This window comes from Nothoprocta perdicaria, unplaced genomic scaffold, assembly GCF_003342845.1.
Source record: "Nothoprocta perdicaria isolate Ctin4 unplaced genomic scaffold, notPer1 scaffold_151, whole genome shotgun sequence".
NCBI classification, from domain to species: Eukaryota; Metazoa; Chordata; class Aves; order Tinamiformes; family Tinamidae; genus Nothoprocta; species Nothoprocta perdicaria.
The window spans coordinates 706138-729333 of record NW_020454661.1 but is presented as its reverse complement, the minus strand read 5'-3'; the positions used below and the strand labels follow the sequence as shown (position 1 = coordinate 729333).

The window sequence follows — 23196 nt, the reverse complement described above, 5'->3', positions numbered from 1 at the left end:
ATTTTGTTAATTTTGTTGGCTACTCCAGATGTTCTAGATGAAAGTCTCTGAGTTGTTTTAACAGAGGAGCAGGAAGCAATGCATTCCTACTACCATTGCCATCTTATTTTTATTTATCTTGCCTCTTTTTTTTTACCCATTTAGCTTTATTTATTGATGAAGTGAAATAAAACTCATTGATTCAGTAGTTTGTGTAATAATAACTGCTTCTGAAATTTTCAGGAAAATGACACTTAGATATATACAGAAAAAAAAACTGGGGAGAGAGTCCATCGTTTTTATTCATGGTAACAAAGTCATAATTTTAAATTTTCAAAGAGGAAATTTCTATACACGATCCAAATACAATAGGGAAAAATCCTGTCTTGAGAAAAAAAAAAAACAGATTGGGATATTTCTATACAAGATCAAAGTAAAATGGGGAAAATTCCCTTCTCAAGACAAAATACTTATAAGACAAAATCATAGAAGGAACCCTTAGGCACAGAGTTCTTCTAAGACCAAGAAAAATGATCTCCAAGACATAAAAACAGACAGAAGCAGAGATTATCCATTTTGGGCATATGGTATCTTCTTGAGAAGGGAGCTTCTCCCCATGCTGCAGCAATGGCAAGCATGGGGGCACTCAAGGCAAGTGGCTGCTACGCCAGCACCTTCCAGCAGAGCCTCCGGAACGTGGTCGGTGGGAGCTGAGGCACCAGGAGGCACTGAGCGATTCAGCCAAAGGACTCGCTTCCTCACAGGGAAAACAGTAAGACCATTTCCATCTAAAGAGAAAATAGAAAGACCATTTCTCTCTTCATCACAACAAAAAAGGCAGTGGCCTCAGAGATTTCTACCCCATATTTTTTCCTGATTCACAGAAGCCTTTATAGACTTGAGTCCCATTGAACTTAATCATGTGTAACAGCGTAATGTAAAAACAAGAGGAAATCAAATGGTGCTCTCTGCCTCATTGTGCTTTCTAATGCACTGGGAAAAGCCAGGTTAATTAAAGATACTCTGATAGGAAGTTACAGTTCCGTAATCTCAACTGAAGAACATTACAACAAAAAGACTCATAAATAATAAAGATGATAATAGCTCGTAAAGAAGTCTGAAAGTGTTTAACCTTCTAGGCTTAATTTTCACAGCTTTCATATTGCTGAGGATGGAGAAAAGGTAAATTGTGAAGGTGAGTTTTAAACAATCTTGTGCCAAAGGACTTCATTCCACAAAGATATACAATAGCCATGTTCAAAGTTAGGAAAGTTTTTCGTGATGACTATTGCTATGGATTTGTTTATGTTCATAATCTAAATAGGAAGCTAAATGAGGATGACATAGAAGCATTTGGGGCCCCACAGTGTCAGAAATGTCAAACATTTGTTGAACAAATGGAATCCCGTTGTCTCAAAAGCCTTACAGTTTGCACTTTTAAGTGAGCAAAACTGTCATTTTTAGGTTAAGTCTTTTACTAATTTCATGAAAAAATAATGTGGAGGGATAAATGCAATTATTGTTGATGTGTTCTATCCTAAGATGACTTTTGACTTGAGACTCTTGAATGAAGCTTTCCATTACCAAGGAGCTGTGGTCTAGCACTGCCTCTTTTTTCATGTGTGTTTATTGAGCTGCTTCTCCATGTGTAATGCTGAGACCCTCATACTTCTAATTTAGAGCCACATCTTTATGCGATGCTTAGACAGTCTGGCTCCATGAATGAAAGTCTTAAAAAACGTAGCTTGTTTTTTTTCTCCTCTTTGTGGAATATTCTGTTCTAGAAGTTGATACACAGTCAATGTAAAATACATACCTTAAAAAAAACTCCTTGCATGAATTATGGATACCTAATTCTAATATCCAGGCACTAAGGGTGACTTTTGAAAAAGTATCTTAGGGAATTGGACTGCCTAAATTCCCTGTGGATCATTTGAGAATTTCAGTTTTAAACCATTCTTACCTTTCTGCTACTCAAGTGCCGAAACAGTGACCTGCAACACCAGCAACAGTTAGAGCATCTGGGACCCCTGCTTGGTGGGCTGCTTGTGACCTCTGGTGCTGATCTGCCGTTTGGGTTTGCTCTGGGCAGTTCTGCCCACGGCTGGTTGGTGGCCAGGGAGAGACCCAGTGACCATCAGCACTCATTGCCCATCGTTTCTGTAGGACTTTGGTGCCTGCAGACATGTGGGATTCACCTTCACATTCACATATCCCTGCTTAAGAGATATAGTGCTCACCAGTGCTGCAGTGCTGTATTTCAGCTGAAATAAAGGGTTATTTTTCCTTCATAAACTTCAAGGTAGGTTTTCTGCTCAGGCAGCACTTGCATAGAAATGTGAACATAAACTCTACATTATAAGCTTGAAACTCACCGGAGCATCCTATATGCAGAGCTTTAGTCATCAAGAATGAGCAGAAGTTTCTTTCACTATTTACGTGTTCCTTCTGTCTCATGGAGTTCGATCACCTGTTTTATGTAGTCTCCTGCTTAGGCTGTGAATGTTTTAAATAGAGTATCTGTGATCTTTAACATCAAAGAAATAAAAACTGCATCTGTGCTATTGTTCAGGTACATGTGCACATTTCTCACACATCAGGCTGCAAGCTAGGTTTCTGAGCAAGGCATTTTCTTCTTTTCCTAGATCAGACCAGTATTGTTCATACAGAATGCAGTGGTTGTCCTTGCAAGCTCCAGCTGAAGGGCAGCAACTGCAGAGATGCACCGTGCAGGTCTGAGGCATTATCAGCCTCGTTGAGGAATCATCCCGTAGGTCTCAGCTCCTATTTTATGGTCAGAGAAATATGCTGTGCTTGTTGCCTTGCAGACAGCTCAGGTTTGTGTGAAAGCTGCTGAAAATGAGGAGGTTTAAAAGATAAAAATGACAGGCCTGTTTGGTGGGTCAGACACAGCTTCAAAATCAAAGAGCCAGAAACGTCTGTGCCGTGCAATCCCAACCTTGCGTGTGGAGCTGTGTGGCCTTTGCAGCTGTGAGCGTCTTTCATCTGACTCCCATGGAATTTGCAGATATAGCACTAACAGCAAACTGTTCTTTGCAGATCTCAAGAAGCACTGATCATGTCCTTTGATCATTTTCTTGTGAACTCTGCTTGCCTGCGAATCATCTGAACGATACAGTCCTTAATGTAAAAGAAAGATACGTGCTAGTCTTTCCGTTTGTGGATATCACTCTAAGCGTTTCTGTGACTGGTTATCCGAAGCCAGCTGTTAATGTCAGAGCATCCCTCAGTATCTGGTTAGCTTGCCGAGTTAAGGATTCCCGTATTCCTGCACTGGCAGGGCAGGGCAGGGAGGCCCATTTGGTGGTGTGGCTCCTCAGCACTGCACGCAGCCCTGCTCTCTGCAGTGGCAACTGCCTTGTCACCCGCTCTGCACTCACAGTACCTGGAGATCACCTCATAACACAGCACGGGCCACGTTTGCCAACGCTTTTGGAGATAGTTCCTCACACCCTTTTTGCAAGGCTTATGAATAAGCAGTCTTTTAAAGAGTAATTAGTTATTGCTGATATTGGTTGTGTGGACAGAGTGCTTTGTCACAACTACTTGTATTTAATCATGACTGCTGGCGAGCTCTCAACAGCTTCTGCTTGGCTTCTCTTGGAAAAAAAAATCAAGAACTATCCACATTTTATCTCCTTTAGTCCTCCCTCTCCTGAAAAAGCAATTCCACCTTACTGCTGGGTTCAGGCTACTCAAACTGTAGGAGCTGTATCAAGTTCTTGTATTACAGCAACTCCTTCTGGATAAGATAAAGGGTAGGTGGTCCCAGTAAGAAAAGGAAATGCCTTTTCTGTTGCATCAAGGGAGTTGGGAGCAATATGGTATTTTCTTTCAGTGAGAGTTGCCCTTAGCATGGAGGTGGCAGATAAACTGTAGAACAGGTTTGTACAAAGGCGAGTCTGCAGGTCCTCTGCTTGAAACTCCCATCACAGCAAAGATACTGCCTGGTCTGCTCGTGCCGTGACTTTCCTTAACCTTGGATCTCAATCCTGAGCTGCTTTGCCTGAGTAAAGAGATAAGCCTTCCTCCTAGGACTAGGAGTTGCTTTGAGGGTAGTGGGTTACAATAAAAATTTGGGGAACCCACTGAAAGTCTATGTAGTATCAGTGTTACAAGTTAGAAAACGGAGAGTGAATTTCCATGTTCTATGCGCGTGGGGATGAGGCAAGAGTTGGGTAAGATAAAATTCCTTTGACTTGTTAATAACTTTATGCTGAGCTACAGAACTCTTTGGGTCTACAGTATATCTTCTCATGAATAAATAGCAAACTCAGGTCTTCTTTTAAATATTGCATAGATATGTTCAAATATGACATTAATGATAAATAATTGAATAGCTAAGAATCTTCCATAAAAGCATTGGTAGCTTTGTCCTGTTGGTAACTGGTTCACATTTTGTATAATATGGCTCCCCCAAACGTGCTCCATACTTGATCTCTCTTCATATTTTTCTGGTTTCATCACTGTAAGTTATCTGTTCCTACCTATTTTATTTATTTATTCCCCTAACCACCAGGTAAACCATCTAGGGAGTCTTTGAAGAAATGTGGTAACAATATTTGCGTGGCCTCCAGTCATGTTTGTAAAATGAAGACAGCTCCTCAGCATTAGCTCCCTGTGTCGTATCCTGAGGGCAGAGCAGAGCATCTTTGCGCCATAGGTCGCCCCGCTGCCTTTCACAGGAAAGTGCTGTGTGAGCTTATTCAGTGCTGTCATAGGGGCTTGAAAGAGGGAAAACTCGCCTTTATTTGCAATAAAAATATCAGAAATTTCATCTCAATGCCCCAGGATATGTTACTACCAAGTTTGGAGGTTTGGAATGAAAGAGAACAACTAGATTTCATTTGGCCAGACCTCATATGATTGAGCTGACATAATGACCTGATGGATATGTGCAGCCCCTAGAAAAATGGTATTCAATCATTTAGCATTATAAATACTTAGATTTTCTTTGCTTGCAATGTGCTGACAGAAGTGAACCACCCAAGTTTTTGAAACTGGGGAATTCTTGTTGTGGCCATGAAGAGATTTAAATTCAAGATAAATCAAGAGAGAGATGTGGAATATAAATTAAAAAAAAAAAAAAAAACAAAGTTATAGTTTTACAAGAGCTTTTTTAACAAGGCTTAAGAGAGGTTTGGAAGAAAACTGTAAGGTTGGCAAACTTTACAAGTGTAAATTAACCACAGGTCAGTTAAACATGTAAGCATGACATTAGTTCTAAGCTAAATTGTGAAGAAAGATGGTATTGAGTGCAAACAGGGGCATTTGTGAGGACCACAGCATATTTCAATGTCTATGCAGAAAATTATTTCTTGGTCAAACTTAAAATAATTTTTGTAAGTTGATCAAGTTGTTTGAGAAAAACAACTTTTGATGTAAGCACTTATACTTCTGTGATACATTCTGTGATTAGTGCCACACAACCTCCTCCCTTAATAAAAATTGCATGTTTCAGAAACTTACCTCCTGGATTAAACGATTTAAAGTCTTCTGGTCACTCCTGCAGAAGAAGAAAACAACATGAGAAACCGTGATCTCGTGGCAGACGTCTTCTGTTCCTGGTCCAGAGCTGCTTAGCTTTGTCGCTGGTACTCTGGGAGAAAATAGAGAGTAATTCCAAAGAAAGGTGCAGATAGCACCGAAATGTTAGCGGTGTCTGGCACAGCGAGCTCAACTGATGGGAACCCAGCAGCTGTCTGCAGGTTCGTCGGTGCAGAGTGAACCCTGTAAGTGTAGAGAAGGTGCCAGGATAAAAGACTCTTTTGGGAAGGGGGACTCAGAAAGGATATGGAGATCCTGGTGAATAATCTACTGCACATGATCTCCCATTTTCACATGGTAGACAAGAGATGACACACATAAAACTTCAGAAATGTTTAAAACAGGAAAGCTGTAGGGGAGGGAATTAAAATGATGGTTTAAAACCCTGAGAACCTGCTTTATATTGAGATACCGAAAGGAGTTTTAGTTCAGCAGAGCAGTGCAAGGACAACGCTGAACGGGGAACTGGAAAGTGAGGCCAGACGCCTTGACCCCGGAAGGCTCCAGAGGCGGGAGCGGCGCGGCCGGCAGCGCTGGAGCGGCTCCCTTGCCCCTCTCCGTGCGTTTGGGCTGCCTCCGGCAGCACTCCGCTCCGCTGAAGCCCTGGGTGCGACTCGTGGGGCTCTTGCAGGAATCCTCTGCTCCGCAGGGGACGAGCTCAGCAGCCACCCCTGCCCTCACGAGCGTGCGGGCCCTGGCCACCGTGCCAGTGAAGTGCTCGCTTGGGCAACTGCCCTGACGAACAGGAATTTCCAGTAAGGATGGTGTCAGCCCAGGGTTTTTTTTGGCCCGCTTATATTCAGCCCTGAAGTCATCTGTAGGATGGAATGAGCAGTGATGATTTATCACTGTGATTTAAGGCAAGGGCAGACAGAAGAAACCTTGGAAGTCTGGAAGCTGCCTGCAGAGGAGGGGCACGGCATGCGCCCAGCCTGCGGCTGCAGCATCCTGACCAAAGCCTTGTGCAGCCCTGGCTGCATCCGCAGGCCCGGGGGAAGGTTTCCGCAGGGAATGGGCCATGTTACAGCCAGGGCTCAGCTCCAGTACCCTGCTGCTGTTCAGCTCGAGCTGGTTGGGTCGTTCGTGAGCAGGACAAGGCAGCTCCACCTTGACCATGATAACTATGATAAATGCCAGTCGTGGCATGACTGGCACATCCTCATATGCGAGGACATGCCAGTGATCACCGACATATCCTTACATTCACACACACACTCCCTTTTTTCCTTCTTTTCCAGATAGTTTCCTGCGCCTGGAAACCAATATGAAATGCATATGAAATAGTGTGAGGGCCCCAGTCATCCAGTACAACCCGAGCTTTGTTTGAACCTGGCACACAGGACCCTGGCTGGAGATAACCACAGAGCAGAAATTCCAGCTCCCGAGGGTCTGTGCGCAGGGTTTCCGTGGACAGAAGCTGTGGATATTTTCTCCCAGCCCACAGCTGGTCAGTGTCGCACACAGTAAAAGCATTGGCTAAGCCTAAGGTAAAAGTCAGGCACTTGGGCACTGTTGCGGGGTCCCCAAAACACTGTTGCTGTTGCCTGGAGCAGTCCCGGGAAATGTGGGAGACTGCAGGATTTTGCAGTGGCCAGAGCCATCCTGAAGGGATTTTACCACTTCACAGCTGCAGGAATGCAGCTTCACAGCATTTCAGTGCCAGGGCAATGCCGGAGCAGAGTGCCAGCTGCTCCTGAGCCACTACCAGCAGGAGCAAATCTGCCCAGAGGCAAGATAGGCAAATTCTTCACTTGCTTGCACATAATGGGATAAAGAGAAAGGGAAAAAATCAGGTTGGAAAAAAAAAGTACAAGAGGAAAAAATTAAGCCTGACTCTGTCCTTCTTTCTTCCAAGGAGAAAAAAAAAAAAAAAAGATTCCCTCCAAATTTGCAGCGTGTCACAGGAACCAGCCAAACTAATGTGAGTCAGTAAAATAGAATAAACAGTAAGTGGGAGGCAGGAGAAGGAGAAAAGCCTATAAACAAAATGAAAACTGGGGATATAACAGGGAAAATAAACCTTAAAATGCTATAAAGAATAAGATTTTAAAATCCAGTTTTAGTATGTTATAAAATATGTATGTCTGAGAGCAAAAAGAAGACTGAGGAGCTTTTATTTAATATATAAGCCAAGCTTTAAAAGAAGAAAGAAGGAAAAAAAAAAGCATGGTTCAGTCAGCTCACAGTGCTGGACCCTGTATGTCTGTATGTAGCACAGCGAGATATTATAGCGTCGTTTCACCCAGCGTTGGGTACATGTGGTTACAGCAGGAGCATCCTAAGAGAAAAGGAAACGGTTGCCTTTGGGGAGCAGTGTTGGGGCTACCTGGTCACGTTCCTGGTGGGAATGGTTCGAAGAGCTCGGCAGCGCCCCGGCAAGGACTTAGCCCTGCGCTGGTTCTGCTGGGCTTTGATTTACGCCGCCGCTTACGGAGGACGGTGCCCGTCTTTATTTCCACCGCCCCGCCGTGCTTAGGAGAAACAGGTGTGCTGTGAATGCCAAGGGTCGCTGCTCAAGTTTATTGAAACGAGACTGCAGGGATGTTCTGTCTGGTTTTCCGAGCACTGCAGGTTGGCCCAGTAGGATAGAAATTACAAGCTGGTCTTCCCCATAAATCAGGAGATGGGCTAATAAGCAAGGTAACCGAGCTTTTCCACGTAGGAGCTCAGGACTGAGCATTTACTTAGGCTTATGTAGGATGAATTTTTAAAATACCGCATTTTCCAAGCTTCGGGGGCTCTGATGCCTTGATCAGAGCTATGAAAGAGAATGAACTGAGAAGGAAGATTTCTAGTTCATGTGAAATTGAGGGGAGGGGAGTCTTCCGATATTTATTTATTCTTTTTAACTCTCAATTTTAGTGAAAAACTGGACCAAATGCAAGAAAAGAATTCTGTAAATAGATTTTTTTCCAGAAACACTAAGAATGTCAGTGTTTCTAAAGTGAAGCTATGATGATTTGGAGGCTACCACTGCTTGGCAAGATCACCGTTCTGTCCCCTGCTCCTGCTGCTAAGGGCAGCAGTGACACAATATGTCCTTTGCCCAAGCACCACCGGAGCTCAGGACATGCAGGTCCCACATGGTCCCTGTGTGGTGGGTCCTGGTGCTTGGTACCCGTGGGTGCTTCCCACGGGTAGGGGTCTGCCGCAGAGCAGCACTGCCACTTGCAGAATCCCACCTCAAATGCCAGGGGAGCTCATGAGTTTCAATTACCAAGTCTTGTTCTCCTGGATCCATTTCTTCTTATGTAGCTCTGTGTCTTTGAACAATGCCCAGCGGGCACTGAGAGACTGTAAAATGTTCCGAGCTGAGTGGACCCCGAATACAACTGACCACTATTTTGACTCACACAAGTTGTTCTAACAAAGGACAGTAAATCTGTTCTTGCACGAGTAGTTTGTGAATATTTAAATACCATTAATAACTTGTTTATGAGTATCTTTCTTACATACACAAAAGAAAATTGCGGGCAAGCCAGACAGGACTCTTCTCAGAGTCCCTGAGGCCCAGCTCCAGCATCTTTACCCAAGCTCATAATTTCCTTTACTAGTCGAGTGTTTTAGGAATGTAGAATTTGGAGGGATCCTCTGAAGTCTGTGAGTGCAGCCCCCTGCTATCATGGGTGACCACATCACACAGTCATTTTCAGACACTGGGAAGCTTCAGCTTGAAAGCTCTCCGCTCTTGACTGTTTCTGTCAGATAGATAATTTGGAACCTTATTTGTCTTCTGATGAGCAGCTTCCCCAAAGCCAGTCTGTATCTATTTCTTTTCCTGGCAACATTGTCCCTTCAATTAGTCATATGGTCTCTTTGCAAACAGCTGGTGCAAACTTAGAGTGTTACATCTGGCTGAGTCCTGTAACTTAACTGCTGGTGTCTGTGCAGCAGCTTCTCAGCCCCTCCTGCACAAAGGCACCTGCAGCGGCATAGACGTCCTCTGAGGGTACGCTGGCTTTCCTGATGGACTTGGCACTGAAGAGGATCGTGTTTCCCATTGCGTGGCTGAGCCGGGGCTGTAGACATGCAGGGAATAGATGGAGGCAGCAGTGCTTTCAGCAGGTCCAGAGAGAAACCTGGGCATTTGCCTATGCCCCTGAAGAGCACTTACCTCCTTGACGTGTTTTCAGACAGCAACTGGCGCTCTCCTCTGCCCTCGTTTTGCTAAACAAGCCAAATGCATTTAATTGTCTCATTTCAGATAGGCTTCCCATGCCAGTGCTCAGCCAGGGAACTTACACTACCCTCCCCACTAGTTCTGGTTTGAATCGTCCCGTTATAACTTGCACACTGGGACCTAGCAGGCAGCAGGCCTCAACTACAGCTCTCAGTTGTTTTGTGGGCATGTGTGTGTGTGAGGGCACATCTCTATTTACTAACTAAGAACTAGGTGATCTGATGTTACAGCTTGTTGCAAGGCTGAAAGCTGAAGCTCCTGGGAAGCTGTGTGTACTCACTGCAGTGAAACAGGCTACAAACACGAGAAAAAAAAACAAGAAATACAAAGTGAAGGGAATGGCAGCGCAGTGAGGAGGCCCCTAAGCAGCCTCCCGGCCTGCTGGAGCACGGCCTGTTCCCCGAGCGGCTCCCGCTGCAGCCACCAAGGCTGAAGAGGTTTTAATGTTAGATGTTTTATATATCCCCCACACACACGTACACATCGTGGGGTGAGGGACTATTTTGTTCCTGATAGGCATCTTAAGAACAGGGGAGTGGATGATGTTCCTGCAATTGCATCTGCTTTCTGTACATATTTATGGTCTCTTTCATTCTTTATGTGTTTTGTGCTGCTTGCAGTTTTCAGTTCTTGATTGCTTTCCACAGAGCACACCCAGAGAATGTTACTTGCCCTGTAATAAATATTGTTGCGTTTGGAGAAATGAGTAATAATGGGCGTGAAGAAGAAAGCGAAGACATTTGTGAGAGGGCATTTGGAGCATGTGTAGCACTGTTATTTACCTGTTCGCCATCCTTCCCAGCAACTCTACTGTGGGGGGCAGTATCACGGGGTAGAAAGAAGCAGGCGAATGGGCCATGAAGAATAAATCTGTTACATGGCAAGGACAGTAAGTGAAGGAGGCAGGGAAAGGGAGGACAGCCCTAGGATCACTACAACCGGTCAAATCCTCTCTGTTCCTGTCTTTCTCTGCAATGTAGCTCTTGACTCAATGTCTGAGACATTTTCAAGGAAAGATGGCAGGTCTTGAGCCCCAGCGTCTGTGGCACAGAAACCTACATCCCACCTGCATGGTCCAGTTGTGGGTGTGTGTGGGGAGCTGGCTTGGCCCCAAGGAGCAGGCTGCTTGCAGACAAGGCTGAGCAGCTCTTGGAGGCCCAGCTGCTTGGCTTGCTCAACTGGTGCAGCCCCCTCTGTGTTCCCCATAGGCACGGGGATAAAATCCTCACACACAGGATAGTCTCTTCCCTCTAATTTATTCCCAGAGCCCTTTCTGGGCTATTAGCACATCCATCTAGCTTTGTAGTTCTGCGTGAGAGCACTTTGAAACATAAATGCAAGGCACATGCAGGTGGCTGCATCTCAGTAACCCTTCAGCTACATGGCTGCAGCAAAATAGGGTGATGTATAGTTTTGCAGGCTGATTAGACTCTGGCTATGGATTTTGCACACTCTGACAGGTTACCTGCTAGCAGTTGCTGTAGTCTTTTGGCATGTCCCATATTCTGGTTTGTGATCCACGTTTGCTTGTAGCCTCACTTTGCAGAACAAAAGTGACAGACAAATGTGTTGAAAGATGGTGGTTTGGGGCCATGTTGTATTTGGATCCAGAGATATGTCTAAAACAGGTAGAGGTCCTGCCTGTTTCCTCCATGCAAAAAGAAACGTGCCTTCCCAAGAGCAACCCTGCAAGAGCGGCCTCGTGGCAGGAACTTAACTGCAGGCTGGCAGCGACAACTCTCCTCAGTGGAGGCAAAGCCCTGGCTGCCTTCTCTCACAGCTGGGTTGAAGAAGGAGCACAAACCAAGCTCTAGCCGCAGATCAAAGCATGTACAGCAGTACAGCAGGAACCAGAGGGCCCTTGCACAGCCCCTTGGTGACTTCAGAAGCAGACACCGTTACTTTGAATTCACAGCCAGAGCGCTTGGAGGGCAGACTAGGCAGCAGTTGAACCATCTTTGCTCAGGAGCACAAGGACTATGCAGAGTGGCTCCCTTTCAGAGCAGATTCTGGCACCAAAAAGGTAGTCAGGGCCTGAGGGCAACCCTGCAGCAGTGGGTCACATAGCAAGAGTCCTGCACTCATCCTTCCTTGAAAAATGGCAGGACATGCTCCTCACAAAAATTGCTTTTCATCAGAAAAGAGTAGTGTGAACAAAATTTAGGGGTTTATTTATGTGTAAGGGGGATATTTTATTTATGGGTACATTGCCATTTTGCTTGAAATTTTCTTGGGAAAGTTTTCTTCATTCACAAGCAAAACCTGGGATGACAAGGGGCCTTAACCCACTCCATGAGAAGCCTGGTGCTGCGGGAACTCCCTCATGTTATGGCAGACCCAGCAGCAGGTTTCCACACTGGCTCCCTGAGGACAGAAAACGGGTCTTCCACAAGGCAGGCAAGTGCTGTAGCCCTAAGGGCTGTTGCTTAGTCTGCAGTAGGGACCCTGCCCTCCTAATCTCCATGTGGACATGCAGTGAAACCAACAGGTCCGTGTTGCCCCCTGGCCCAGGAGGAACACACGGCCTGTCTGTGTGGTGGTCGCGTGGCCATCAGGACATTTTGTGAGGGCTTCAGGAAGTTCAGCTCGCACAGCTGCGCTCAGGTGCTGAGATGTGGGTTATATAACATTCCGAATGGCAGATTTTTATTAATAAAGGGTTTGATCCCATGTGCACAGGGGAAAGCTTGGAAAACATGACTCAAAAGGTTCATGCAGTGATTTTGAAGTTTATGTAAGATAGTTTTTAATGGAATGACTCTTTTTAAAAAATATTTTTAACCCATCAGTTTGACAGTGCTTATACATGAAGGGAAATCCGTCTCTATAGGAGCGAAGGGGAAGGCACTGCTGAAGCTTTGCAGCTTTTCCCTGGAAGTGCTGAGCAGCTGCTGACCACACAAAAATGTGTGCAGAGAGTGACACAGGATCTGTGGTGGCCAGAGGTGACCGTCTTTTTGACGTCTTCTACTACCAGAGGAGAGAGATCATGTCAAAGCCTGCCAGAATCTGGAGGAAGATCAGAATTTCTTCTCAGGAGGCCAGAGAGGCCAAAGTAAGGGTCAAGAAATCACACAAGAAGATCTAGAGTTTTTCTTAGGAGCAGTACAAGGAGTTACCAGTGCCAGGCAAACCAAACCATTTCTGAGAGATGCCTGCAATTTTCAGATGGACCAGACAGAGCAAAGAATACAGTTAGATTTGAACATCAGTGACACCAGCTTTTCTTTTTGTAATTTTCTCAGTAGTTCGTTTGGCAAAGAAAATGTTTCTCCACAGGAAAGTTACCGCAGTTGGCTTTTTGACAGCAAATATCTATAAATCCTAGCAAAAAGACACTCACTTTAATTTGTCTGCATAGGATCACTCACTGAAACTTTCCTCCTTTTTTTTTTTTTTTGTTGTCCTGAGTTGACATTAGTACATGGCCCCAATATGCTGTGTAAGTTGAGTTATTTTCTCATATGTAACTCATTTCTGCACAGGAGGAAAAAAAATCTCCTTGCTAGTGGAAAGTAAGAGACATGGACACACAAATCTAAACATGCCTGCTCTAAAGAGCCTCCCTGTATTTGTTACTATGCCACCTGCTTTTTGTAATCAAAAGCCTAAGACGTAGCTATTTAATGACATGGTTATTTATACATTAAGCAAAAGGAGCATTACTCCTTTAATATTAGAAAGGTGAAGTGAAGGGTATCTTTTGTTCAGCACTCTAAAAAAATAAGAATGAAAAGAAGATTGTCAGTGGTTCATTTTCACCTTTCTCTAGTTGGCAGTGCAGATGTGAACGTGTAATCATACGAATTTAGCAGCCTACAGGATGAGTAGCATTAGAGCTAGCTATTCTAAGGAAAAGCGAAAATCAGTAACTAGTTGTTTATGTACATGTTGATGGCTGTAAGTTGGTGCAACTTGAACATTTTGGAGAATATGTAGATTTGGTATGGGACTGTTTTGGGCAAGATGCCATCCCATTCTGTTCGCATTTGTTTTTCTTTTATTCCAATGGCTGATTAATTCTTGGTCCCTTTTTATCCCCACCATCAGTGTGTGCATGTGCTTTTTTGTTTGTTTGTTTTCTTAAATGGAAAAAAAAAGAAAAAAAGCCCTGAGCACAGTAGTATCTATGAAATACAGAGCTGAAAGTCTTAGAAAAAGAAAAAAAAATGGCTTTCTTTTTCAATGACTATATCAAATCAACGGGAAAAAGCATTCGAACAGAAACAGCTGCAGCCAAGAGAAGCAAAGTGCAAAGAGCATAAAACAGCATAAAACACATTTTCTGCTGTTATTGTTTGTGTCTTCATGTTGGGATTATAATAGGTCATACCTGGATGCTACCAAAACACGGTCCAGGGAACAGAAAGAGCTTCACTTAATGAAGGAAATGGCCTCTGGCTGGTTAATCGACAGACAAGTCTGTTTTCTAAAAGCCTCTTCAGACCCTCTTATTCTCAGACCGGCCCTTGGACAGAGCCTGTCTTGTTCAGACTGCAGTAGGTTAATAACAATATTGAGAAAGACGAGCCCTTTGCTGAGATAATTACGCATTAGCTGAAGGAGGGGACCCTTTCAGCCCATTGCAATGACCTCTGTGTAGCAGAGCGTTACCGCTCCTCTCTCCTGCACGTAAACATGTCGGCGGGAGCACCGGTGCCCGCGGGGAGAGCGGCGGGAAGGCCGAGCCCGGCGCCAGGCCGGCCCGGAGCAGGCTGCATTCCTCGTGCGGTGCCGGCGAGGAGCAGGGCCCCATCCCGACCCCAAGTGCCTTGGAGGCGGCTTCGCGGGAAGCTCGGAGCGGAACCATCGGAGCTCTGGCCACTGAATCTCTAGGATAGCCGGTTGTTGGGCTGGCAGGCGAACAGCTTCCTCGGGAGTTATGTGCACGGTTAGACCATCGATGGAGAGAAGTTTTCAGGTCTGTTTGCCCCCACACCAAGGCCCATATACAAAACGATGGGGCAGTTCCCTTCCGTTTTGGACCCAGTGGAGAGCACTGGAGCAATTAAGCAACAGATTAATTACTGAACACCGTAATGTGTTAGCGAGTCCATTTCAAGGCTGTATTCCTCATGGGCTTCACCGGTGCTCCTTAATCTGCTCACGGCAGCGTGTGTTACATGCACACTACCTACACGAGGCACAGCAGAAGCGAGGAGCTTCCTGCCAGGCAGGTCTCTTAGGGCAGGCTGCATTTCTAGTCTCCATGTGCGGTATTCCGGGTACCATTGTACCTTCCGCAGCAAGGCAGTCCACATCACAGCATTACAGGATGGTGGAGGTTGGAAGGGACCTCTGGAGATCATCTAGTCCAACTCCCCTGCTCCAGCAGGACACCCAGAGCACGGGGCACAGGGCGGCATCCAGGCGGCTTTGGAAGATCTCCAGAGAAGGAGACTCCACAGCCTCCCTGGGCAGCCTGTGCCAGGGCTCTGTCACCCTCACAGGGAAGTTCATCACAGGGAGACAGAACTGCCTACGTTTCAGCTTGTACCCATTGCCCCTTGTCCTGTCACTGGCCAACACTGAGAAGAGCTTGGCCCCTTCCTCCCCACATTCTCCCCCCAGGTATTTGCACATATTGATCAGATCCCCTCTCAGTCCTCTCCAGGCTAAACCATTCCCTCTTGCTTAGTCTTTCCTCACAAGAGAGAGGCTCCATCCACATGGGAGGCCCGCTGTTCCCGTGTTGTTCCCCCTCCTTGCGCTGCTGCCGCTCCGCTCTGCTCCCTCGCGGGTTCCCTGTCCTGCGCGGCTGCCTTCAGCGGTCTCGGCTCTGGCCTGGGGCAGGACTCGGGCCGGGGCACCGCTGCCCGCGGCTCCAGCCTGCCAGAGGGCCCCGGGCACAGGGCTGGAGCGCCGGGAGACGTCGCAGCTCCTGATCCGAGGGAAGAGCCTCACTCCGTAATCGCAATCTGGTAGGAGCCCCTAAAAACAACGTATTTTGCCTCATCAGTTAGATCTGTGATGACAGAGCTACTGATCTGCGACCAATTTAGTTCAGCGAGGCAGACACAAAGCGGCTCCTTCTGGGCTTCGCCCCTATCAAGTGAGAGCAGAGGCCGAAGGCTCGGCGCTGCTGGAGCAGGCTCCCTGCTCCCTCCCGGCAGCGTGCCCAAGGCCCTGGCACCGATTCCAGGGGCACCAGTAATTTGTCTGAATTGTCCCCTTGAGCAACAGCGATGGATATCTGCCAGCTGAATGTGGGGGGAAAAATCTATAAAAACACGGCCCTGCAGTCGTTCGTAGTGTTGAATGTGAGGGCCTCAAACAGGCTCTGAAGATCCCTTTTTTGCATTTTTTTTCCTATTGACATCTCTGCAGTCATTGCCTCATTTCTGCTTCAGCATGAAATGGGGAAGGACGTCTCAGCCTTCTGGTTACCATCATCAGTAACACAAGGCTGATACACACATATATATTTATATATACACACACACATATATACAGATACAGATGGACATATGTGTGTATATGTGTCTGCATATTTATATATGTGTATATGTGTATATATCTAACTGTATGTTATAGTATGTGATATATGACTGTATGTGATGATACTACATTGCCAAGCTTGGGGAGGTTATGGGGATAATTACTTACTACAGGTTGAATAATTAAAAATACTTGTCTCTCCAGCCCCTACCTTCTCCCTCTTTCATAAAACAAGAAGAACACTCATTTTTATCTCTGCTTTATATAGTCTTTTGATTAACTATAGGGTTAGTGTGTTAATAAATGCTGGCTGCCATTTAAAAATATGTTCTATGCGCTGTGAATCACAGATTACAGATGACCCCAAGCACTGCACTTAAAATGCTGTAAGTGTTTATGAGCTATTTCTAATTTATTATTGATCGGGGAGGGCGGGAGGAAAGACACGTGTATTAACATCTGTGATCATGTCGTAAACCTTTCCCACGGCTGCTAAGGCCTCAGCAACGCGGAGGGAGTCCTTGGCTCTCCGGTCCTGGCGCTCTTGGGGGCGGCCGATACCATCACACCAAATTCCTGGCGCACGGAGATGCTCTGGGGGCCTCGTTAACCTGTCAGCCGTGGCTGGAGCAGCTCCAGTTTGTAATCATCTGCTCCAAGACTCCTGGAGCCACGGCTTCACTTTGTGGCTCGCCGTTCCTCTCGATTTCACGTGTTTTTGGTGCTCCCTGCCAAGAGCTGCCACGTTCTTTTTCTTTGGCTTGCTCCCTGGCTAAATCCTTTTCTCCCCACCTTGTGTCCCTCCCGCTCCTCTCGTCCCCAGGGCGAATGCTCACGGAAGTGCTACGACATCTTCGTGCTGGAGACCGTGTGCGTGGCTTGGTTTTCCTTTGAGTTCCTCCTGCGCTCCATCCAGGCGGAGAACAAATGCGCCTTCCTGAAGACCCCGCTCAACATCATCGACATCCTGGCCATCCTGCCCTTCTACGTCTCCCTCCTGGTGGACACGGTCTCCAGCAAAAACAGCGGCAAGCCCGGCGGGGGAGCCGGCAACAAGTACCTGGAGCGCGTGGGGCTGGTGCTGCGCTTCCTGCGGGCGCTGCGCATCCTCTACGTGATGCGGCTGGCGCGGCACTCGCTGGGGCTGCAGACGCTGGGGCTCACCGTGCGCCGCTGCACCCGCGAGTTCGGCCTCCTGCTGCTCTTCCTCTGCGTGGCCATGGCCCTCTTCTCGCCGCTCGTCTACCTGGCCGAGAGCGAGCTGGGGGCCAAGCAGGAGTTCACGAGCGTCCCCACCAGCTACTGGTGGGCCGTGATCTCCATGACCACCGTCGGCTACGGGGACATGGTGCCTCGCAGCATCCCGGGCCAGGTGGTGGCCCTGAGCAGCATCCTGAGCGGCATTTTGCTGATGGCTTTCCCGGTCACCTCCATCTTCCACACCTTCTCCCGCTCCTACAGCGAGCTGAAGGAGCAGCAGCAGCGCGCGGCCAGCCGGCACGCGCGCCTGCTGGAGGAGAGCGCCAAGCTGCCCGGCGGGGACAGCGCGCAGGGGCCCTGCGTCCCACCCGCTCCACGTGCTGCTGCGGAGGAGGAGGAGGAGGAGGAGGACAAGGCGGCTCGGTCAGCTGCGAGCCAGGAGAGACGGTGCTGACTGTGGGCAGCGGCAGACTTGGATCCGTAGCTCAGGCACGAGCGGCTGTGGCTTCCGCGAGAGGAGCCTCCCGAACTGCCCGCCCAGACACGAGGGGCTGCCCCCAGCGAGCAGCGCGGCATCAGCGGGGCCGCCGAGAAGCGTCCCAGCAACTGCGGCTCTGCTCCAGCTCTGCTCCATCGCTACCCCTAGGGCACCTCTTTTCCATTGAGCAGCTATCCCTGGCAACCCGCAAGGAGCCGCTCCAAAGGGGCGAAGGTGCCTGGCGCACAGCGTGACGGAGAGGAGCGGGCACTTGGATCAGGGCGGCCGCGCCATGGAGCGGAGCGGCAGCGCTCGGATCGGGGCAGCCGCGCCATGGAGCGGGGCGGCCAGCGCTCCCGTCGCCTCCTGGCCTCGAGGGCTGCCCCAGGCCGGCGCTCCCGGGGTTTGTCCGTCTGCTCCGCCAGGGCCACACGGCCCTCAGCCAAGCGGAGGGGCTCCGTGGCGGGGAGGGGTGCAGCGAAGGGCAGAAGTTTCCCTATTCCTTTCTCTTTTTTTCTCGCCGGGGCTTGATTTCATCCTTTCCCCAACGAGGCAGTGACCTGTGCGCCTGCTCCGTGCGCATTATTCAGCCAACGCCGCACTTACCACGGCAAGCTTCGTGTCCCGGCCCCGTGACAGACACTGCATGGACAGTCCTCCCAGCTACGGTACTGAATGTTAACTGCCGCGGGTTTCTGTTTTCCTTTGCTCACGGCTGAATATAACAAGTACCTTTACAAATCACAGCATTTCTCCACTTTCTTTTCATTCTTCCCATCGCTCCCATATTAACAAACGGAAGACAGCCTGTTTAGCAGGAGCGCGCAGGCAGACGCGGCCCGGGCCGGGGCCGCTCTCCCCGTCCCGCGGGGGCTGCAGTGGCGGCAGCCCCACGAGGCGGGAGCCCGTGCGGGCCCTGCGGGGACCCGCACACCGCAGCCCAGTCCTGCGCTGGGGAGCAGGCCGCGCTTCCAGTCTTGGGAAAACACCATCCCGAGACCTGCGGATGGAGGCGGCTGTGCCGGCTGCTCCTGCCTCGTCCCGCACCACCACGTTCATGTCGATGCAAAGGGAGGGCGAGGCGCGGGGTGCTCGCCCCCTTGCTCTCCTCGGGTCCCGCTGCCCGGCTCCATCAAGTCGCTGCTGTCCCGCAGCAGAGTCCTGCATATTCTCCAAAGGGATATAATTAATTGCAGCATGCCCAGGATTTTAATAAAGTGGCAAACCCCACTCCTCCCGCTGTTAGTCAAGGTCGGCTTTTAATGAAGTTTCGCTTCATCTGTTGACATGAGAGATGAGGAAACAAGTATAAACCAGGAACCTTTTAAACAAATTATTTTTGGAAGCGGTATAAAATTCTGGTGCTCGAATTGCCAGACATAAAAGATACCCGGAGGAGAATGAGCTTCACCCAGCAAAGCTCTCGCACGGAGTGATGCTGCTTGCTTTGGATCAGCAGCTGAAGAAATGGTTTGTTTGAAGGGGTTGGGGTTTTTTCCTTTTTTGTCTTTGGCACCGCAAACAAATGATGAGGAGCATTTCTGTAACTCCAGTAAGCGCTGCGCCGCTCCCGCCGAGGTGCCGAGAAAAGCCGAGGAGACCGCGACGCAGACCTGGCTGGGCCAAGCTCTGCTCCGGGAGCCCGGCAGACCGGGAGCGGGGGCCACGCGGCGCCCTTTGCCTTGGGATCTGCCGCGGCTGCGTCCGCCCGCGCAGGCCGGCCCCGGCGCGCAGGGACGGCGCTGCCGCCGAGCCCCACAGAGCGGCTGCTCCGACACCGGCCTCCCTGCCCGGACCCCATCCCCGGGGCCTTGCTCTGCCGGCCTCCGCTCCAGGAGCGTCCCCCACCGCAGCCCCTTGGGCCGGGTCTGCTGCTGCCCCCCGGCCACCCCCCTTTGCCACCCGCTGCCCCTCTCCAGCCCCACGGGCAGCGAGTGCCCCGGAGCAGCGGGAGCCGCGCGGCGCACAACGGAGCAGCACTGAGGTCTCTACAGAACAGGTTGCCGTTATTTATTTGCTTAAAAAAATCACCGCAACTGACCGAAAATAAACTCCGTGAAATGTGCCGTACATTCAGAGAGATGTATTCAGAGTAACTGATTGCTTACTTCTCCGAGGTGAGGGATGCAGATATTTCCTGACAACAACAACAACAGCAGGAAGTTCTGTAACATTCTGTCTCTGAAGCATCAGCTGGAGTTGTTCAGGAGTTTCTGGCCGAGTGTCCAACCTTGCTGGATGCCACATGTAGGAAATGAGCGCAGGCGTCAGCTCCCCGGCCTCTCGTGCAGCAGCTGCAGTTCTGCTCTGCGATCGAGGCTCCTCCGCAGAGCCCTCTGGTTTTGGTACTCGTAACAGACCCAGGAGTCTGCACAGGGAAGAGTCCCAAGTGGAAAGACAGACAGACAGACAGACAGACAGACAGAGAAAGAAAGAAAGAGAAAGATAGGAAGGGAGGAAGGGAGGAAGGGAGGAAGGGAGGAAGGGAGGAAGGGAGGAAGGGAGGAAGGAAGGAAGGAAGGAAGGAAGGAAGGAAGGAAGGAAGGAAGGAAGGAAGGAAGGAAGGAAGGAAGGAAGGAAGGAAGGAAGGAAGGAAGGAAGGCGAGTTGTTTCCTGCAGCTCCAAGTGGTGACCAAGTGCGTGCAGTGCCAGGGAAAGCGTAACATACAGAAGCAGGTTTCTTAACAGCCGTTCATTTCTTATATCCCCGTAATATTAGAAAAAGACCACCATATACAAAAATCTTATGATTACAAGTTATTAAAAAAAGAAGAAACTTCAGACCATTAAAACGCACAGGAAAGTGTTCATTTGCATACAGTAGAAATACAATCCTCATTAAAGCAGCATACCAGCGGGGCCAGCTGTTAAGTACATTTTCAATTAAAAAAAAGATGAAAGCCCAGATGTTCCTATAACATGACCAGAACATTGGAGAAGAGAGAGGGATAAAACACCCACAGCCCCCAGGCCGGGCGCATCATCCGTGCAAGGTCATCCAGGCCGGGAGGAGCGCGGTGCCAAGCAGAAAGCCCGAGCCCTCACACAGGGGGACGCCCTTTCCTTCCCGTCTCCTCAGACCACAAGATTCCCAAAGAAAAGGGCAGGGACAGTGCCCAATTTGCACCCTGAAGCTGTCAGACTTGCTGCCATGCTTGGGGAAACAGGAGCTGTCGGGCTCACCTTGGAGGGGATCGGGACTCTCACCCGGCCCCACGGCGCTGCCTGCGGCCGGCCGTGCGGGCGCCACCGGCTGCGACGCGGCCTCCCGGCTGGGATGAATCCCCCTGCAGGAGCCGTCCCTGCGGCCCAGGGCTCCCTGCCCCACACGGCCCGGGGCTCCCTGCCCCACACGGCCCGGGGCTCCCGGCCACACGCAGCCTGGGGCTCCCTGTGTCCCGCTGCATCGTATCCTATCCCATCCCGGTGCCGGCAGCAGCTCCGCGCCGCAGCCACCTGCAGCTCCCAGCACACGCTGCCCTGGAAGCGCGGCCCTGGAAGCCCACACTGGTGCGTGTCCCCCACAGCCACGTGTGTTTACAAGCTCTCTGCTCTTGGAGCCTTTTGCGCCCGCGCTGCAGCTACAGGGCGGTTGAGAGCCTGGGAGATGCCGGGCAGCAGCAGGAACCTCCCAAGGTGAGAGAGGCCCCGAAACATAAACCTGTTTGGCAAGAAACAGCGGAGCGCGAGCCCCAGCACCCCAAGCTGAGAGATGCTGCTCCTGCTCTCTCGGATGAGGTCTCCTCTCCATCCCAGCCCTTCTCCTCCCTCCCGGCGAGGCCACCCAAGCAGGGCGGCTTCTACCTTTGTGTCCGCACCGCCCGGGACGGACTCATTTCCACCACCCACCTCGTTGCAGGGGGGCAGCCTTGGGGGGTTCCCTCCCCTTCCCTGCTCCCCAGCCATCCTTCTGAAAGGACAAAACATCTTCCTACATTGTGGTGATGCTGAGCACTAACAGATGCCACAACCCCCCTGCCAATGTACAGGCTTAGTATTATATAAATAGGTAAAAGTTTCGGACAAAATATCCTATAATTCCTGTGGTGTAACGTTTTTAAATAGCATTAAAAACACAGAACATCCAGCCCTTGTGATTAAATATACAAACGTACGTGAATTGATAAGGCCTGTAGGTACATATGCAAAAATAAAGCGTCCCTCCCGCCGCCAGGAGCCCGCTCCGTGCCGCAGAGCCGGGGAAGGGAGCGCGCGTCGCCGGCGCCGAGCCCTGCAGGGCGGCGGGACGGGGCTGCCGCCCCCTCCCCAAGCTCGCCGTGCCCCCGGCTCGCGGCGGGCAGGGCTCGCGCCGTGGGGCGGCCGGGCCGCTGTGGGGCTCACAGGGCCTTGGCGCTGGCCGGGTGCGCGGGGTGCGCCGCCGCCTTCTGCGGGTAGGAGCTGTACAGGTAGACCTGCAGCAGGATGGCCATGTCCACCAGCACCTGCAGCAGGCCGCAGATGGAGAACTGCAAAGGGGCCTGGTTCAGGACGAAGTAAACAGTCTTGAAGGTGTCCCCGCTGGTCCACATCAGCACCATCTTGACGCTGCCGGGCAGAGAAGGAGGGAGAGCGTCACCCGAGGGAAGAGCCAAGGCGGGCGAGCGCAGGGAGAGGCCGCTCCCCGCACCACCAAGCGCCTGCCCCACAGCGACGCCGGCCGGGGCCGCCCTGTAGGGCCCCCAGAGGCCGCCGTGGGGCAGCCCCACAGCCTGCAGCCCCGGCCCGGCCCAAGCGCCGCAAGGCAGCGCTCCTGCTCGTGCGCCCGGCTTCCCTTCCTTGGCACCTCTGAAACCAGCAGCAACCCTCCTGATGGGCACCAGAAACCCTTCCCAGTGCCGAGGAGACAAACCCCAAACGCTCACAAGACACGAGACATCCAATAAGGCACGATGAGGGGGCAAGGACCCGTCTGCACCTATTTATCGGGAGACTGGACATCGCTAAGGATTCCTACCAAGGGCACAGACCAAGGGCAAAGCCCAGGCCTGCTTTTAACAACCAGCTTGGCTTTCATCTCGCTGTCCCACTGAGCCATCCGCTGTCCTGCCATCCAGCTCCTTCCCTCCCGTATCAGGGGAACCCAGGGAATAGATGCAAGTTCTTCAACGTTGCCACAAACCCATTTTCTCCAGCGCCCTCAGTGCCATGCGGACACTGAGCCCCCGAGGGCCGTTTCCCAGCTCCGCCTGCTTGAGCCGGAGGGCTTTCCTAAGCGGCGGGGTAGGAGGCACTGGGCAGAGCTCTGCAGCTCGCAGCCTGGCACGGCGCAGGGCGCTCGCCGGCGCCGAGCCCCATTTCCCGAGCGCGGCCGCCCCACACGCAGCGGGGCCGGGCTCCGCGCTCCCCGGTGCTG

The 23196-nt window shown here is 50.2% G+C and overlaps 2 protein-coding genes across 3 annotated transcripts in view; one reads left to right on the top strand and one right to left on the bottom strand.

The window, feature by feature from the left end:
* KCNG2 (potassium voltage-gated channel modifier subfamily G member 2) overlaps nt 1-17819 on the top strand; it is a 51380-nt gene extending 33561 nt beyond the window's left edge. The window contains exon 3 of the mRNA XM_026034899.1: nt 16989-17819. Coding sequence (XP_025890684.1) covers nt 16989-17819 — 831 coding nt within the window. The remainder of the gene's footprint in view (nt 1-16988) is intronic.
* A 4331-nt stretch (nt 17820-22150) lies between these two features.
* The window catches only part of PQLC1 (PQ loop repeat containing 1), a 43835-nt gene continuing 42789 nt past the window's right edge, over nt 22151-23196 (bottom strand). For both annotated transcript variants that reach the window (XM_026034905.1, XM_026034906.1), the window contains one exon: nt 22151-22388. In XM_026034905.1, the coding sequence (XP_025890690.1) occupies nt 22181-22388 (208 nt within the window). In that variant the 3' untranslated portion in view covers nt 22151-22180. The remainder of the gene's footprint in view (nt 22389-23196) is intronic.